This window comes from Falco rusticolus, chromosome 4 (genome assembly GCF_015220075.1).
Source record: "Falco rusticolus isolate bFalRus1 chromosome 4, bFalRus1.pri, whole genome shotgun sequence".
NCBI lineage: Eukaryota > Metazoa > Chordata > Aves > Falconiformes > Falconidae > Falco > Falco rusticolus.
In genome coordinates, this window is record NC_051190.1 from 44,958,961 (window position 1) to 44,979,011 (window position 20,051).

Consider the following 20,051-nt stretch of genomic DNA (forward strand, 5'->3'; position numbering starts at 1 on the left):
TCAACAAAAGCCTAGGAAATATCAGAACAGAATTATACCAGCCACCACTTAAAAGCACTAAACGCAGCCAGAGATTAAGATACACAAAAAACCAGCAGACGATGTCCACAACAGTGAACATCCACATTTCAGCAAACATCCCATTTTAAACATTCTCCCTCCTGCATCAGCAGCATATCTCAGCGCAGCTTATTTGCAGGTGGCATGCAAGGAAAAGAAGGGAAGTCTCGTATAAAAGAAAAACTAAATTGCCCACAACTTCCAGGAGAGGGGACTACCAGGAAAGAAGCAACAATATACTCTTTTTAAAGCAAACAAAAACCTTCCCACCTTCAGCCAGAATCCTCGGCTATCACGTTATATGGATGCTTTGGGATAAATGTGGCATTCAAAGGGAGGAATTCACAGCTCGAGAACGAGACCCCATGGGGGAAGGTGGCTGAAAGGTCAGCACACGCTGCGCGTGCTACAAAACTCCTCGCTGAGCAGATCCTGCCTGATCCAAGAACTGCTCTGAGCACCGCCGCGAAGCGCTTTCCACCGGCTGCAGGCGAGGGTGCAGGTACCATTTGAGTGCCCTTGAGGAAGGGAGAAATTTGCTGCGGAGCAGCGCTGCTGGGTAACGTCAGAACGCTGGAAACACAAGCCTGACGGACCACCACCGCGCTGTGGGAGAGCAAGACACTGGCAGAGGCAGAAACAGGAGCAGACAGCTGCCTCCAGATCTTCATCAGAGGTCACACGGTAACTTCTCCGTAAGCAATGGTTTGACTAAATGAAGCTCATCCTTAAGACTGACTAAGTAGAGCCTGAGCCAAGAAGAGGGATTTATGGGCAAAAGATTAAGATTTTTGATTCACTTGCCTGCGCATTTATGATCTGTCACAGCTACAACCACAGAACAATAACGGCATCTTTGCAGCTTAACACCCTACTTGATGCCCTCCTTAGAGGCAGGGAAAAACTGAAAACGATTATAATTGGAACGGGTCTTCGGATTTATCATCTGGTCCTCAAAACTATTGTCGCTGCTCTATCCCTCACATGAGACCAGGTTACAAGGAAGTCATCAAACATCACAGGCAAGAGCCGCTTCATGCCTCATCAGGGAAAAGGCAAAGCACTACTTAAATAAATAAAAAAACACCACACTTTTCACTCTTCTTTAAATCACTGTTATCTTGCTTGCTGACCAGTCACACGTTGAACAACTACTCAAACTCGGCATTACTCGACCTGCTACATGTGACACTTCCTTCTAAAAACAAAGAAAACAGAGTCAGAAGTGAGAGCTGACTCAAGCAAGCCGATCAGGACCAGCCAGGCTTAACTCTTATCACAGGAAAATTGTTCCTATTTTAAGCGACAAGGCACGGCTTCGGAGCTGTGTGATGTTTTATAACAATTTCTAATGAAAAATCTGCGCTTCGGGATGTCACATCCTCAACATGAATCAAAGCCAGTTCGGACCAACACTAGAAACACAATCGCTATTTGAGAGCTCCAACGAGGATCAAGGTATTTTTCTTCCTTTAACTTCTGACATTTCATTCACGGAGGAGCTTTTCAGAACTAGGGCAAAACCTAAAACCTTTGCATGCCACTAAGCACTGTTCCCATCCTAAAAAGTGTGGAAAACATGAAATATAATAAACAGGAGACCAAAATCTATTTGTGCAAGTCTAGGCTAGTAACTCCTAACAAAACATACAAGCCCATATTTATCCCTCAGCTCTGAAGTATACCGGCTATTACATCTGTAAGCACTGAAACTCCCAAAGGAAATCAACTGGAAATGTCATTACTTCAACACTTCAGAGCCCTAGAATAATTTATCGACAACTCTGTGAAAAACATCTTGCTAACACCATCTCCTCCAGAAACGCGAGATGAGGTCTGTTTTGTCAACAGTACATCTTCTTGGGTTAATGATGTGGTGACTGCAAGAAAAAAACCAAACCCAAACCACAAAACCCCTGGCTTAAATTATTAATCTAAAAATACATACCATATTATCCAGTATAGAGCCAGTCTACTAAAAAAAACAGATTTCTATCTAATTGGAACAGTATGCCAGGTGTTAGAGGAGAAAAGCAAAGTAGTAATAAACAAGCCACTGTCAATGAAAAGCCATGCAAACACAAAGCTGAGAACTACAAGCAGAGCTTTTCAATTCGTGTTTGAACAGGAAGACCTTCATATAACAAACACACATCCAAAACAGAAGAGCAAATAGATTTGGAGATGTGGAAAGATGAAAAATAACTTCTGGTGAATGAACCGTATGTGATAAAAATCAGAACGACAGATTTCTATTTTTAGAGCGTGTCACTCATCATACTGGTACGCTGCAGAACGATTTAACCTAAAATTAATCAGAGAAACAGGAACAAGCGGAGGACGCCTACCCGGTCACACCTACTTTATTCCACTCTTGTCAGCCAGTGCCAGACTGTTCCACAACGGGCATGTTCTGCTGTTGGAACCAATCTGCCTTTATGCTTGGCAGTAGATGACTCTACAGTCTAATGGATCCTGCTATTTGGGAGCTGCCCCCATAATTGCAACCAACCCAAATTTTTCTTCCAAACTGTTTTTTTCTTCCCCCATTGCTTCTCTCCACGCTTCATATTTGCAACGACTACCACAGATAGCTCGCTCGGCACTACTAGCTTTTGGTTCATTGACGGAGGCAGGAAAGCTGTCTCATTTTTAATTTAGCGAAAGTAAAGAATTGTGTGGGTATTTTTAAGTGGCCAATACTAAAGTAAGCAGCATTAATAAAACCTCTTCCTTTCACTCAGTTATGGCATCCCACTTGAAAATAGCAAAACCAAAGCAAGGCTTTACAGGATAAAACGGGCCCAGCAGGAAAAATTACAGCCAAGTGTGTGCTCCACTGGGGAGCGCTTGCAGCACTCCAGTACTTTTGGACTGACCAGTGGCAACAAGCCTGTGGGACAAAACCAAGGAGGAGTTATTGAGAAGTCAAGGGGGAAAGAAAAATCAATGCAAAAATCAAAATTGGATGCACTGCCCAAATGAGAACTGGACCTGAGAATTTGCAGCAGGACTTGGCAACAGCTTTGCTCTACATGACAGCCTAGAGGAGTAAGTTTGCTTGTTTTCTTTGAGCCACACACAGAACACAGCAGAAGTCACAGAAGCAGGCAGAAGAGAGAAGTTAAGAAGCAATTAAGCAAGGGTTAAGAAAATCCAGACAGTCCTGACACTCGGATCTGTTACTGAGCTTACCAGTGACCTGTCTCTGGCTAATGGCAAGGAGAGACGAAGCTTCTGCTTTGGAACCATGAAGGGGCAGAACTTATTTAGATAGGATCCTCCTTACAGCCTTAAAACGTTAAATGATGAAACAGAAAATGTATTTTCAGACTCTGTTGTGATGCTCTGAAAGAATTTCCTGCACCTTATTTCTACAGGTGGGATTTAGGAAAAGGGCAGCCATACGGAGCTCTTTTAGCAGTGTCAGATTATTTCTGCACTGCAAATGCACTCACTCCCTTACGCTAGGGGCACCCCCAAAGGCTGCTTAACTGTCTTGCTGCGGGCAGATAAAAATCTCCCTTCGTAGGATTAACACACATACCAAGCTACGACTTGCATATAGGACATGTGGATGTATGAGTAGATACATACACAGGAAGAAAAACCAGCTACCATGCAAGAAAGCGTGTTTACTAATCCACTACTTGCAAGCCACAAGATACAGCTGCTAATTTTTAAGAGCGTTTTCTCTGGTGTTTTCTGTCAAAGTCTACGTTCCCATGTAAAATAAAGGTCCTGATGTCAATGCATTTGGCCACACGAGGGGTATTTGGTGCCACAGGAATTATCCTGCTGCAGGAGGCACTTGCCTTTCCCTCTCTCTCTCTCCCCCCTGCCCTCCCAACCTCAGCCCTCAGCTCCTACCCGACACCGCTAATTGGAAGGGGTCTACCTGGAGGTTCTGTCCATGGCACACCCCAAAGAGGTAACTGAGTTTTAAGAGCATTCAAATAGCAGCTTTGATCAATCAAAAGGCAATTCACCAGCTACTGAAAAACTCTGGAACTGAATGGAACTGCAGACGAGATGAGACATCGGTAATGTATGAGGCACATACAATTACAGTGAGACAACTATGGGTCAGTAATGGAGAGACTCAACTAAAAACAAACACAAGAAGCAAGGCCTGTGGAAGCACAGAGTCCCTTACTTGAGGGGAGCTGCCAGGAGAGAAGCCTTGATTGGAGACAGGAGAGGTGGGAGACTGGTTGGCTGGGGATCCAGCATTACTGCGGTACTGCTGGAGTGAAGCCTACAGAACAACACAGAATTAAAGACCATGGGATTGATGGAAGGTTGGAAAATTATAAACTTCTGGCGTATACAGCTCGAGGAAGCTGGGAGAAACCATCCTCTTCAGCAATTCTTGGCTATGTATGAAGACACGATTACTGTGAACAATGCCGCAAAAAGGAGAGAGTTAAGGTATCAGCGTGGCATGGTCTGGTCTGACTGAAGGGCTGAGAGCAGGGCAGCGCTGTTGTATAAGCAAAACTGCGGAACTATTTCCTCCCTGTTCTCAGTTACACTCAATTAAAAAAAAATAAATAAAAAATAAAAAATAAAAAATAAAATCTGGTCAGCCAATGATTTAGGGAAAAGAAGCCTTGAAAGCTGGGAATAACTCAAAAATAATGTAATTTATTCTTCAACTGCCATACCCACACATTCTTAACCTGTGTTTACATTGCTCTAGAAATCCTTCTCCTATTACTCTGCCTAGTCTTAAAGCCCGGGTGCGTTATCCAGATGGAAGTGTACACCCGGCTGGAATCCTTCGCAACGCTGCGTTTTACCCCAGGACATGGAACAGACACTGTCTGAGAATTCACACTGTGTTTTGCAGGTTTATATTAGTAACATTTCCATTGTTCCCAGTCATCTTGAGAACACACTTTCAAAGATTTACCTTTTTGGGGGCATAAAGAACCCTGGATTTGAGCAAATTAATAATCTTACTGGCATTTAATGGAATATTGCACTAATTAGCATAAATAGTAAGTACAGCTCTTCTCATCATACTTCCTCTAGAAATTAACAGATGATTGAGGAAAACCTGCAATCCAGTAGTTCTAAGAAAAGGAGTAATTTAATCAGACAGCTTTGCAGCGTGGGAGAACGCTGTACTACAAATGCTTCCCAACACCGAATTCTGTAAATCTCAAGAAAATGTGTCTTAACCCTTCCTGCTATGCATTGCTCCTTACAAACTTTAAGCAGACATCCAAACTACAGCAAAAAGAATTTCAATATTGCTTTACAAAAACTGCACAGAAGTTGTCAGTTAGACCGTAACACAGCTCCAACGGCTTTTTGATAAACTAGCTTTAAACTTACATTTATTTATGAATTGTTTCAGTTGCTTTAAAAAGATAAGCACAGCACCCTAAAAGTTAAGGTCGTAAATAAGTTTAGGATGAGGAAAGCAACACAGAAAGCAAAGAATGAAAATCAGAATCATCTATACTAGTAGCTACATGAGAAGCGTCCCAGCGTTTTAATTCTAACACATTTTGAGCGGATTGGTATCCTTTCCACTGCTGGGTTTGTCCTTCCCCCTTCCCCTTCCAATTCTGAAAGGGAAGCAACTTCTTTCAAGAAGCACTCATCAGCAGGAACTGTTAAAAGTTAGATCCACAAATGAAACCCCCGATCAAGTGCTAGATCACTAGACAACGATTTCATCTCATTCTCAAACCAATTGCTGTCACTACAACACTGCCAGGAGGACACAACAGGTCAGACAACACCAGAGATCCTACACAGCAGGGCAGGATGAGCAGAGAACGAGCTGTGAAATTCTTCCCTCGATAGCCTGGAACTCTGACCTTGCTCTGCATTTCAGATTTTCGTTATGTTGAGACAGACAGAACATTTCATAACAGACCATGTTAAAACAAGCAAGAAAAAGAAACCTGTCCATAAATCATCGGTGTATGTATGTATACAGTCTACCTCCTCTGGGCATCTGAAGGCAGCCACAAACCCAGTTTTTGAAGATCATAACGTACGCTCTAAAATTCCTTAAAATGAAAGGGTTCTAAAAAGTATAGAAAATACCTGGTTCTCTCAACTTTTGGAAAATGCTTGCTAGCAGGTTTCTTTATTGAAGCTCTGTTACCTCCTCCAGGCTATAGCACACTGTGTAACATACAATGTGTTGGGGCTGCATTACACTTAACAGCCGGCAAACGTATCGATGCCACGGCAGCGGCAAGGCACTAAATAAACGCTGATCTATTTAAGCTGCTCTAATCAAACGTGGAGTGGTAAGGGACGCCACTTTATGAAAATACAGCCACCCTAAGCGCACATGAAAACCAAATTTTCCTCTATAAAACATTTAAACGTGGATTCAACCAAAACCATCCTAAGTCTGCTTCAGACTCTGCCTAAAAGTATAATTATTACAAGGGCTGTCCAGCTTGACCTCTGACACTACGCTGCAGGAAATGGAAGCTCTATCATTTCCAGCTGTGCCCAAGCTTACCGAGTTGATGTCTATTCCCATTGATGGTTGGGCCTGGCTACCAGGAGGTGACTGTGGGATGGTAGAAGGTACCGTGACAGAGAGTGGGGGGAGCTGTGTTCCTCGCTGTAAACCAGAGGTCTGCATTAAAGGAGTATTCTGAGGCAGGGTACTTGCCACCTGCGTCTGCTGCTGTTGTTGGGAAGTTGTCTGGGTGAAAAATGGATATGGAGGAAGCTGCTGCTCCAGAGACAATGCATCCATAGCCACGGCCTTAAAAAGAAGAATCAAAATCATCCATGCTGGCAGGTAATTTCCCTTCATTTTCAAGCCCATCAAGTTTCACACCAAGGGAACTGTACTAAGTCAATCTCATCTTGCATTTAAAGAAACGTTTCCTAAAGGTTCAGAAACAGTCAGGACCAGGTTTCAAAAGGCTTAGTATCACCTCCAGTGTACACTAAGCAAATACTCTAAAAGCCCAGTTGAATGTCCAGGTCAGACATCAATAACCCAGTCAACGGCAGTCTCACATTCAGGAATTTAAAAATCTAATTGAGTTTCTCCCATAAATCAGAGAAGTATCTTCAAAATTTCACAACTAACTCTGGGATAACAACGCTGCAGGAAAGTGTCCTAACAGGTGTTTTTTACCACGGTTCAAGAAAAGCAAAAGTAAAATCTGTCCCCTCTACAAAGCTCTCCCTTGTTAGGGCTCTGAATTAACGAACACATTTACAGAAGAAAATTACAGAAAAAGAGAGATGAAGTTACAGCCAGCTTCTCCTCAGTAAACAATCTGTGATTGAAAACTTTGAGCTCTCCAAGGAAGGTCCTACCTGAGTAATCGGTGACAAAGGGGAAAGCGTAGGAGACATCTGCTGTGACTGTGGTCGTCTTGAGTCTGCACTCAAGGAGAGAGGGCTGACGGCTGGCTGGCGGTGCTGCTGGGAAGGGGCTGGCGTCGTTGTCATTCCTGCCAGGAACAAACCAACCAGCTTAAATGGGAACAGAGCAATGGTGTATTGATACTTGTACAGGGGTGATTACCTAAAGGATGAAAAATTAACGGTGTGAGTGGACAACTACTTAATGCAAAGCACTGAACGCACCTTGGCCAATCAGGCTTGAACTCACTAGCTAATTTGCAATTAATTTTGTCAGGCTGAAGAGCAGTAGGATGAGTGGAAGATCCTTGTGGTTTATCCTGGACCAAAACCAGTCATGGTTGTTCAGGTTCGTTCAGACACTGACTTGAAATTGAAATAAGCAGAGCAGCTTCAGCGGTTTACAGAAACAATAGGTATCATTCTCGCACACCTCCCGGGCCGCACGCACTGAACCCAGAAAAGCACATTCTGCTCTATTCGTAAGGGCTCAAACTTCAGAAAGAAGATAACAGACCATATAACAAGAATAATCAGAGGGCACTTGAGATATTATAAAAGCAAACACCTATTTCATGGAAAATGCAGAAGAAAAACTGGTTGCACAGGAAGTACTCCATTTTTAACGGCATACCAATGCACAGGAAGGCAGGAAACATCCTTCACACTCTAAAGATCCATGACCTAGCAGGGGGGCGGGATAAACAATTCAAGCATTTTAATTTTGTTCAAATTCAAGACAAAAAACTGCAAGTTTTGCAACCTCCTCTATTTTCTGCCTCACCCCAGAGGAACCGAGACACCCTGGAAAGTGATTTCAGGACAATCTAGCTGGTGAGCTGTTCTTCTAGAGCTGCCAGAAAGGAGGAATTCACAAGAGCCTGTGAGCTCCTAGGCACTTGGCAAATGTTCAAGGCTTCCAGGCAGGCTGCCAGGGAGCCAGGAAGTCCGGGCTGCCAAGGAGCCAGCAGGCAAACTGGCTCAAACGGCACAGATTCTGAAGACTGCCTGGCTTCCCCTGCGATGTTTTCAAAATCAACACTGTCTCACGGAACATGTCAGCGAACTGACAAACTCAAAGGCACTGATGTGTAATCTGAAATTGCTGGCAGTTCTTTGTAACCGGGCAGGTGTTTGTTCCCCCACCTTTTCTTGGGGCTGCTGAGGGCATGCCTGTGCAAGGCACACAGCTCCTGCAAAAGGTTCAAAAGCCTTTACACTTTCTGCTGAAGAGCTAGAAGAAGGGCAAGGAAAGCTTGAAGAAATCAGTTTAAAAAAGCGCCAAACAGTGACTATGCCAATGGTTAAACTATGGGATAGTCTCCAAAGAGAAGCAGCGAAATCATCAATGAGTATATTTTTTTTTATTTGTTAGTCTTTGATAGATCAGGAAATGTTTTCAAAGCAATTATATACTTACCGGTTTGGTTTTATACCGTTTACTCTGCTAATTATAGGTACAGCAAAAAATTTAGTGACCCGATCTGGCTTAACTCCATGCAAGTAGTTTGTTTCTTTTTATACAAACAACAGTTCTGTCTGCACAGACTCGCTAAATTCTACTTGAGCAACAGCCCATCTCTGAAACTCTGCACAGTCTCTTTTGAGACCAGAAAACTTGTCACAGGATGCTGAAAGCTGCTGCCCTACTCTGTACTTAAAATGGTTAAACCACCTTCTTGCTTCATTCTTAGACATAACTGCTCAGTCGTAACACTATGCTAACGTGATTAGAATTATTTCCTTTTCCCAATATATGAGAGGATTTTTAAGTGGGTAAGGGAATCCTGCCTAACACAGGAAATACACTGGCATTTTTTGGATACAATGCCTCATTTCTATTCTAGGAATCAACTGACTGCAACTGTCACCGACAACAAAAGAATGCAACCCACTTCACAACTATTACAGTACGACCCAGTGAAATTATTTAAAAAATAGCCATCGCCAGTTTAGGCTATTTGCCTATAAAGTTAATGTGTCCTGAAATTATCAGGTGATCAGTATGAATATTATAAATTGCCAGCATGACAAACGTTTGTTGGTTTGTGGAGTTGTTTTGTAAAAAATAAAAATTATCAGTACTGCCCAAGTCCAAGAACCCCAACAACCACAACTCAGACTCACCACGCTGAACAGCTCAAACAGCAACTGCACACGAGAAGAATTTGTAACAAAACCTACACTGCTAGAAAGGCAACAATTTCAACACAAAGGCACCATAGCGAGAGCTCTGAGAAATTAAGGTGTGCACTTGGTATTATTTCCCAAAGCCCTGCTTATTATGTTGCCTGAATATTCAGGGTATTTTCAAAACTTAAGCAGTCAAGTTCACAACAACCAGCACACTTTGTAATGGCTCCATATCATTCTTAAATGCCCAAATGAGAAAATCTGCTTCAGATGAAGCAAGCAGTGTTCCCTCCCCAAAAGAATCCTCACACTGAAAAAAAACAACCCAACATTCCAAAGGAACGAAAACAAAAGCCCTACTCTAAGATGTTTCCATAACACAAGTGCTGTTGGTGTTAAGTACAATGGATTACAAGAGAGGCACACTTTGGATGCTAGTCTCTCCTGTAGTCTTATACATAAAATACAACAAAAAAAGCAGATTTGGGCACCAAGAACATCAGAAAAATGAAAGACAATTTGTAAGTCATATAACTAAATACAGCTGTCTCACTCTTTTGTACAGAAATGGCTTGATACAACTTGTTTACAAAGAAACGTCAATCAACAGCAAAATGCAATTACCTCTCAGACAAAACAGTAATATTCAGCAAGGGAACTTCCATAATTTAAGACAAGTGACATATTACGGACAATCTGCAAAAACACCTGAGTGTTATGATCTTACCCTGATTGGCAGTGCTGATGCCCAAGTGAGTCAGATTGGCAGCAAGATTTCCAGTACTATTGGAGCTACTCAGGGCTGGGAATGTGGATTCCTCAGGATCTAACGGTGTTGGAAGAGGGGAGGGGAAATGGATGTTTGTCAGGTCTGGCAGGGAGCCACCCGTGTTATGCGTAGCAGGAATCAGTGTTGTAGTGTTTTCCTGGTCAGCTGATGGAAAGATGCTAAATAAGGGAGAGACAATAAAACAAAAAAAAAAGACATACCTCAATTTATATTTCAGTCTGGACAGATTTTTATAAGATTGTTTTTTAAAAAGGAAGTTGCCATATACAGAACTATATATTGTATTTCGGATAAACTAATAAGAGATGTAATAGCCAGTGGGTCACTTATAGAGGTTCTGGCTTGGCTTGTCAGTATCTATTGCAGTGTTACACCATCGAAGAACTTTTCAGAAACCTCACAAGCAAGAGGACATTCAATACAAAACATTCTCTCTTAAAGACCTCAATACTCTTTAAAATAAATTGCTAAAACTTACTTGATTCCTGGAACTTCACATGATTTAGGTCTTGATGACCCAGTCTAAAATAGAAGGAAGATGTTTTTAAAAGCAAAGATACTGCTAGAGATTAATGCTTAGGATATACTTCAATTAATAAGTTTTACTCAATTTAACATGTTTCTACAGAAGAGCTATTCCTCTACACAAGAGCTCTGTGAAGCTCTTAGAAGACATCTGTCACCTTTTTTGCTTTATTGGCCCAACAAGGCTCAAATTCAAGTTTCTCCTGATATAATCAAACATGTGCATGCATACATACATATAAAGTGCCTTTCTGATCTAATTAACATTGAGTGGTTTGTTTCCAATACAGCATTTAATCTAATCTCTGCAAGTAGTTTGTTTTGGTTGACAATATTCAGAGCATTAATTTACTTAATACTTTCAGAAAATAAAATCTTTACACTTTGAAATGGGAGATCCCTACCTTTTTAGTGTCCCATCCTTGCTTAGAGAGGGTTTTGTCTGCCTCAGAGGTGGTTTCCTCCATTCCAGGGACAGTCAGTAATAAAACTAAGAAATGAGAACAAAAGGAATCATAATATAATATTAAGTGTCTCAGTAAGAAATTTTCAGATTTGAAATCTAACCATTTGAAAACTCTTAAGTAATCTAATATCAATGAATATGAAACAGTGGCATTCTACTGTTACGAGATCAAAATTAAAAAAAAAAATAAAAAAAAAAATCAAAGACCAGAGACCAAAATTGTATTTATTAGCAAGGAGGCATTATCGGCTTAAAAAAAAAAACAAAAAACAAATAATACTGAAAAAAAATTTGGCCTCCAATATAGTCTGCTCAGATCTACATAGAAAAGTGTATCTTGGGACCTAGTTTTTCCTATATTTTGAATTTTGCACAAGTGATATATATACACCTGGTATATCTAACAGGTGGCCAAAAGGACAATTCCAGCGGGGAAAAATCCAGACCATCTCCCCTGGGAAGAGAAATGCTCTAAAGCTGTTATTTCTCCATATTCCAAGTATGTCTGTTCAAAGCAAACAACAGTGTCATCATGCTAACATCAAGGTGACGAAGAAACATCAAAAGGAAGCCCAGTCAGATCTAACAGAAGCCTTTCTCAACAACAACCATAAATCTGTATTTATGTAATACTGCTTAAGTTGATCATTGTTTAATATTTTGCTGTTGTAGAAGTATACGGAAGAGCTGCAGTACAGGGTACATGCATCCAACTTGTGCGTTCACCTGTCTCTGGGTGCTTATTGAACGATTAAATTTCTCCACACAGATTTAAGAGCTTTTAAGGTATTTCTGGAACAGACAGCCGGAGCAGAGGCCAGCCGAATTGTTAGTGCCACAGGGCTGCGCTGCTCCAGCTTGTAACTGGAAATGTTACTGGAGAGACCCGTTTGTAAGCATTGCAGCCAAGAGGGTATATCCACTGGTGGCCTCAATGCCATAAATAAAACCTAGATGAAGCCTTGCCACCTCACGATATTGTTTCACCAACTATGAAATGCCTGTGAGCTCTACATTTGTCTAGAAGTTATCACAAACCTCTAGTACTGCTGAGAGCAAGTCTAACCGCCAGAGTCCCACAAGCCCAGATTACTTTTCCCCATAGGTCTGAGAATAACAGAAAACAGGGTTCAGGAAAATGTTCTGTCTTAGATTTCTGTAGTCTTTTCTGGATTTCAGTACCCAGAAGAGTAAATGGGGTCCTTTGTTTCAATTCCCGTGTAACTGAATTTAGGAAGTGTTATGTACATGTGTATTTATAGAAAGAGATTAACACCAGTACATGTGCAGGTAATCTGAAGTACAATGCTTTGATAGTTACAAATATTTTTACTGGTTTTCTCTGTTTACCTCTCTTCTGCTGCATATCCTGTGACCCTCCTGAAAAGGATTCTTGTTGAGCTGGAGTCATAGTACTCTGGTGCAAGGCAGAATCCGAATTTGTCCTGAAAGGAAGGCAAAAAAAAAAATAAATTACTGTCAGTTTCTGTAAATAAAAGAATGCTTAACCCCAGACAAATGTAACCAACTCAATAAAACCTGAATACTCTGCATTAAAAAAACCAAAATCTATATATGGCATACACCAGACACAACTTTCCTTGTGAAACAATCAATTCACAGAACAAATTAGTTCAAGTTTGAAGAGCAATTGTTTCAATAATGGGATTGAGAGGAATACAGGATAAATTGGTTGCCGTTGTTAGAAAATAATTTGATATGCTTTGTTAAGATTATGCATGATCAAATAATGCAATTTTTAATTTGAAAGCTGCTTATACATACTTTGGTTACACTAGTCTTTGAAAAGCAAGCATCCCTGTTTCGTAGGGAGGGAAAATGACTGGTTCAGGATGCACGTGGAGACGGGAACCTCCACGGTCAACACATCTCTCATGACGAACAGTCCTTCGCTCGGGAACGCAGGCCACCACCTAGGCGAGCCAGAACCTCCAGTGTCAGGAGCTCGAGGGGCAGTAACAGGCAACTCTGTTCCTTTCCACTGGAACGCTCGTGAGGGCAGACTAACCCAGTTTCTGTGCCATGAGAAATATCCAAGTCAATTTATCAAAAATACCAATTTACCACTCAATGATTTTGGGGGTATGTCTTCGACCATCTGGCAAGATTTACCTTCACACAGATCACATGAGCTGACATCTTAATTTTAAAAGCAGGTCATCTAAAAGAATAAGCATAATAGAAGAAAAAAACCCAATTTCGAAATTCAGGAAGGCATGGCAACTCGGATGGCCAACTCCTGTGAGGAACAATAACAGCCTGTATCGGAGAATGCAGTTCAAATACTAAGACACATGCACACAACTGTGCCACTAACCTTCTCCAGCTTGTGTCTGAGGGAGGTGACAGATACACAGTGCCATACGGACAGCTGTCCACGTGATTCCATCAGTTAAGGGGAAGAACATTGCTTTCTCATTTAAGTAGGAGGCTTATTTGAATTCTTTTCCCAAGGAATAATTCAAATTGCCCCGTCAGAACCACTAAGCTCACAAGAGAAAGGCAAGCGGATTCCCTACAGGGAACACACTGACTTTAAAAGGACACTCAAAGTATTATCGGGATTGTTGTAATGTTTGAGCAACAGGACAACAATCCTTCTTTTCCCTTTCTGAGCATCTAACTCTTCCCTGAAAAGCCATCATCCTTCCACTCTCCCACACATACATTCCCTTTAGCTCCATCAAGCCATCCAATTGTGGCAGATTTTAAGCCAGCCAGAAATAATAACCTAATTCACTCTCACAAACGGCAAGAAGAAACAGCACTTGGCAAATACTAAACCGATGAATCAACTTGTAAGAAAACACACAATGAACTGCAAAGAATTATTCTGGTTTGGATTTACTCAGTTCTGAAAAGAAACTCAGTTTCACCAAGACTGCCCTGCCTTTTCATAGAATCATGGAATAGTCTGGGTTGGAAGGGATTTTAAAGATCATTCAGTTCCAGCCCCCTGCCATGGGCACGGACCCCTCCCCCCAGCCCAGGCTGCCCCGAGCCCCATCCAGCCTGGCCTTGAGCCCTGCCAGAGATGGGGCACCCACAGCTGCTCTGGGCAGCCTGTCCCACCGCCTCACCGCCCTCACGGGGAACAATTTCTTCCTTATACCTGATCTAAATCTCGCCACTTTCAGCTTAAAGCCATTCCCCCTTGTCCTGTCCCTATGTGCCTTTGTAAAAATCCCTCTTCAGCTTTCCTGTAGCCCCCCTTTGGGTACTGGCAGGCTGCTATAAGGTCTCCCCGGAGCCTTCTCTTCTCCAGGCTGAACCACCCCAACTCTCTCAGCCTGGAGAGGGGCTCCAGCCCCCTTGATCATCTTAATGGCCTCCTCTGGACTTGCTCCGACAGCTCCACATCCTTCTTACATGGGGGGCCCCAGAGCTGGAGGCAGTACTGCAGGTGGGGTCTCACAAGTGGAGCAGAGAGGGAGAACTCACCTCCCCCAACCTGCTGGCCACGCTGCTTTTGATGCAGCCCAGGATCCAGTTCGCTTTCTGGGCTGCAAATGCACATTGCTGGATGATGTTGAGCTTCTCATCCACCAACACACCCCAGTATTTCTCCTCAGAGCTGCTCTCAACCCATTCTCCGCCCAGCCTGTATCTGTGCTTGGGATTGCCCTGACCTACATGCAGGACCTTACACTTGGCCTTATTGAACTTCACGAGGTTCAGACGGGCCCATCTCTCACACTGTGATGGTCCCCCTGGATGGCATCACGTCCCTTCCCTCCAGCGTGTCGACCACACCGCACAGCCTGGTGTGATCGGTAAACTTGCTGAGGGTACACTCGATCCTCCTGTCCGTATCACCAACGAAAATGTTTAACAGCGCTGGCCCCAACACGGACCCCTGAAGAACGCCACTCGTTACTGGTCTCCACTTGGACATCGAGCTGTTGACCACAACTCTTTGAGTGCAACCATCCAGCCAATTCCTTACCCACCAAGTGGTCCCTCCATCAAATCCATGTCTCTCCGATTTAGAGACAAGGATGTCGTGCAGGACAGTATCAAATGCTTTGCACAAGTCCAGGTAGATGACATCAGTTGCTCTTCCCTCATCCACCAACACCGTAACCCTGTTATAAAAGGCCACCAAATTTGTCAGGCAGGATTTGCCCTTAGCGAAGCCGTGTTCGCTGTCACCAATCAATCAAAGGATCTCAATCCCTCTCAGCCTCACGTGTATCATTATCCCCAATTAGAGCTGAGGAAACTGAGAAAGGTAAATGCTTACTTTACAGAACAGTAGGTATTTATAGACTAGATCACAGTTCAGAAAAAGCAGATGACATTAACTGAGATGGGAAGCAACTCTGCTGACAGGTGAGGAGGGGAGGAAGAAGGGAACTATAAAAACTGAAAACTGTGATATTGTTGGAAAGATAGGTGTTTACTGCCAGCTCATGAACCAAAGGATATTTGTCTTCCATGTTTATCCACAGAGAGAGGGCGTCGATGCGGGGAGCCAAGACGATTTCTGTCACGATACACTCTGTCCACCAGACCATGATGCCGAGTTGTCCTGCTTGTGTCCAACCCCGATGACTGAAAAGGAGTCTGAGAGACACACATGAAGTTATAAGCAGAAAAATACCTATGCAAGCAGTCTGCCCAGAACCTATTCATATTGTATGCAAGGCTGTATTATTCCAAGGAATGAAACTCAAAAAAGCCATGGACAAGTGTAACTATGTAAATTTTTTCCCCAGCAACATTTTTACTATAGCCATGGAAAGCAATTACCGAGGCTATCTCTTCCAGGCAGAGATTAGAGACAAGCGGAGGCAGACCATGCTAGACCTGCCCTCTCATAAATCAGCACTGCTCTCCAACCTTTGTGTCTCTAAAATACCACAAGCGAGTGTGCCAGGGAGCCTACTGACAACTGCTGTTTACATTCCCTTGGTGTAACATGCAGCATGCATCCAGAAGGAACATGCTGGCAACCAGAGCTTAAACTACAAGGGCAGGAGATGCAGGAAGAAGATGCACGGTGAGCCTAACATTCACCAGAATATGCCATGTTCTCTCAAAACTTCCTTTCACCCCTCCTTTCAACATCATTATTTAACAGGGGACACTGATAGAATTAAAAGAAAAAGAAAAGCAGTTTCCTTCCTCCTCTGTCTAGAAAAAGTTTCAGTATCCGATATTTAAGTGATTTTCATTTCATTTAGGTTGCGCAGTGAACCTAGGTGCGTTGATTCCACCTTGAATCTTATTGGCACCAATAACTTGAGAGTTTTTACTTGTCAGCAAGTGATTTCAGAGAATAAGGATGGCAGAGAAAGGACGGGGATGATGAGTTCCCAGGCTAAACTGGAAAACTTCTACATTTTCAAAAGCCTTTCCCAGCATATACCTGCGGGGGGGAAAAAGGAAGTACTGAATGGTCAACCTCTACTCATACTTCAACAGCAATATATGGGTCTCTGGGGAAAAAAAAGCTACACAGTCTTCCACTCCTTGCCAATGTGAACAGCTTTACTGAGTCCCTCAACACCATCTGTTTGCAAATCCAAAATTTCCTCCTCCATTCAGGTGCTGCACGTGGCAAATGCACTGTCCTGTCTGCCAAGCCATGAAACCATCTGGCTTCCATATTAAAAAAAAAAAAAAAAAAAGAAAAAAAAAAAAAGAAAAAAAAAGAAGGAAAAAAAAGATTAAAGTATCTGGCTTTGGCTGTTTAAATTATTATTTCTAAGAAGTTTTATAAATGTTCTGTTTGCAGTAACTTTTTTAAGAATCTTTCTACTATTTTAAACTCTTTTCTATTTAAGCAATTAGACTCCTCTCCCTCTATGCACACATAACCTGTGTTAATATAAATGGATACAAACTGGCCGTGGTGTTTATTTTCTCATTTCAGGGCCAACACTTTATATGCAGCAGAGTATTGCTTAAGTCAACATGGGACTAGAGAGAGCACAGTGACTTTTTACTGTACTCTCGGCTATTAAGATCGTGGTGTTTTGCTTCAGTTCCTTAGCAAGCATAACTTTCTTGTACGAAGCCTTAGAAACCTCAAGTCACAGCATTTCAATTTTAAATAATTTACATTAAAACACATTGGTTTCATCTCTGCTGCAAACACTAGCAATCTATTTGTTTACAGAACCAGGAATATTCATACTTCCAAAACAACAACAAAAGGTCTCAAACTCTTCCTCGTACTGCTGTTACATCAGATCTACCCCAAAAGGCAGCAAAATTTGCAAATATATGCGTGCCTGGACAGTCAACAGGAAAAGCAATTTCCTATGCCAGTGGTCTCAACCACAACGTTTCTAAAAAAGGAGAAGCCAGCCTGAAGCATACAGAATGCAGACCTCACCTGGAATTGAAAAGGAACCAATGCATATGAGTATACAGACAAAAAAGTTGAACTCAAAAATAGTAATTTTTAAAAAGTCTTCCCTTTTTCAGGCACAACTTCTGCATTAAAAACACAACAAAAATCTGATTTGAGTGCAACAGTGGTACAAGTAAACATGGACCATGCCCCATCACAAGGCCACAATTTATAGAGCAAGGAATTTTTGGGCAATGCTGTTTTCTGGCTTTCCAGGAACAAAGACCCCAAGTGAATCCCTAACTTGCTTAGGGAAATCAGAAAATACAAACACTTGAGAAAAAAGGTATCACCTCCAACAGGTCTGGCTTCTCTCACAGCAACTATCCAAGGAAACTTACTCTGGACCAAACACCAGGCAACACGCCTTCATTAGAAACCCCATCGCTGCAGGGCACATGATATTTAACTATAATAAACAACTGTGATAAAAAAAAAACCACAAAAAACCCCACAACAACAACAACAAAAACCACAAAAAAAACCCCAAACCACCCAAACAGATCCAAGCATCAATTTTATTTGGAAAATTAAGAACTTGAACTGTTTTGCTTCCCTGAAAAACATTCAGGGATCTGAGATCAGAACCAAAACTCCACAAAACATTAAAAAAAAAAAAGGGGGGTGGGGGGGGGCAGCTAAATACAGACAGGAAGGAAAAAGCTCAGTGCTCTAAAGAACCAGTGTCCCTTTAAGATTTATCAAGACATTAAGAAATAAAACCGAGCAAGGCGGGTGAGGGGGAAAGAGAGGAGCAGTACCTACTGACAGTCTACATTTCAGTGCCTCCTGGTGACAAGCAGCATTTGGGTAATCATTCTGCCTTTCCCGATGGAGTTCAACATGCAGGCTAAGTGCACATGCTCAGAGATGGCTTTAATCACAGGCCAAGACAGTGCCAAATAAACCACCGTCTGCATCAAATTAATCCCCCATAAATCATAAATAATCACATGGCAGATCACAGCAAGTCCAGGAAGTCTGTATAGGAATTATTATGCATGTTCCAAACCGGGATGCATGGCAAAACCTGTATTTATGTGACAGACCATAACTCCTTTGGAGCTGGGACGGTGAATCAAATAAATACTGCGCATACCAGAAAAAGTGTAACATGTGCTAAAATACGTATCTACCTGGGCAAACAGTACACCAGTCCTAAATACGTATTTGCACAAACCTAAATACTTGTTTACCAAAGAGACAGGAACTGCTCCAAAGGCTTCTGCCAGAGCTCCGTTGTGCTGTAAATGCAAAGAACCAAGATTCTCAGACACTAACGCTCTCACCAGAGACAACCAGACAGGCTTTACCTGACGGGCACATCATACAAATATCTTTTGGCAATTTCATCGTATTTTAGCTTAAAAGTGAAAAACCTGGAAAGCATTCATCACTGACACAAATACATGGGTTTATTTTGTTGCTTGTCACCATTTGTTATCTGTAACAGTTTTGGATTTCTGAGAGTGTGTGTGAAAAACAATATATAGAAAGGTGGAGTTTAAGGACAATCTTCCTCCAACCATTCATAAATTTTTGAATATTCACTTTCAAGCACTCTATTAGTTTCAGGACTAAAACAGTCTATGTAATAACCATCAGTAATGGCCATCAAGCTCCAAAATACTGAATACTATTGCTTTAAAAGAACAGTAACCATGAACCTCCTTAAAAAGAAGAGAAAATCTTGAAGAGACCAGATGCTTGTGGAATAATACTAACATTACAAACCTCTCTACTGTGTTCCCTTACGGCAACCAGATTAAAATAGACATTTGCCTCTCCTCTTGCACAAGATTCAAGCTTTTAACCTCCACAAATTCAGCTGTCTACGTGTATTTCAAAAGGCCTAGTCAGAGGACATCAACAGTAGTTTCTCCATATTTATTAAAGCCAGCTTTCATCAGAAAACCACAAACTGCAAAATTTAATTCTTAACCCATCCTTGCGAGATAAAAGCGTAAAAGTTACTGCTCAAAAAAACTAATTCAGAAATTTTAATTATTTTAAAACCCCTAAATCAACTAACTACAGAAATCAGAAGCCCCAAAGTATCCATCATGTAATCCTATCCACTATACATCTTCTGTCCAAACATGCTTACTAACAGCAAAGCTTTCACACAAAACACTGATTTTCTGTTTATAGTGCCTCACCTCTGGAGTCACAACAGCAGGAAGAAAAAAAAAAAAAGAAGGGGAAAAAAAAAAAAGAAGGGGAAAAAAAAAAAGAAGGGGAAAAAAAAAAAGAAGGGGAAAAAAAAAAAGAAGGGGAAAAAAAAAAAGAAGGGGAAAAAAAAAAAGAAGGGGAAAAAAAAAAAGAAGGGGAAA

At 41.8% G+C, this 20,051-nt stretch overlaps 1 protein-coding gene across 4 annotated transcripts in view; it reads right to left on the reverse strand.

Moving 5' to 3' along the window:
- Positions 1-20,051, reverse strand: part of CRTC1 (CREB regulated transcription coactivator 1) — a 49,555-nt gene that overhangs the window by 7,141 nt on the left and 22,363 nt on the right. For 2 of the 4 annotated variants that reach the window (XM_037383548.1, XM_037383547.1), the window contains exons 3-11: positions 18,915-18,962; positions 15,786-15,923; positions 13,675-13,736; positions 12,687-12,781; positions 11,275-11,360; positions 10,824-10,867; positions 10,283-10,503; positions 7,375-7,511; positions 6,557-6,808 (exon numbers count right to left, since the gene is read on the reverse strand). In XM_037383548.1, coding sequence (XP_037239445.1) covers positions 6,557-6,808; positions 7,375-7,511; positions 10,283-10,503; positions 10,824-10,867; positions 11,275-11,360; positions 12,687-12,781; positions 13,675-13,736; positions 15,786-15,923; positions 18,915-18,962 — 1,083 coding nt within the window. Of the gene's footprint in view, positions 1-4,216; positions 4,319-6,556; positions 6,809-7,374; positions 7,512-10,282; positions 10,504-10,823; positions 10,868-11,274; positions 11,361-12,686; positions 12,782-13,674; positions 13,737-15,785; positions 15,924-18,914; positions 18,963-20,051 lie in introns of all 4 variants that reach the window. The other 2 variants (XM_037383545.1, XM_037383546.1) reach the window with 2 other exon arrangements.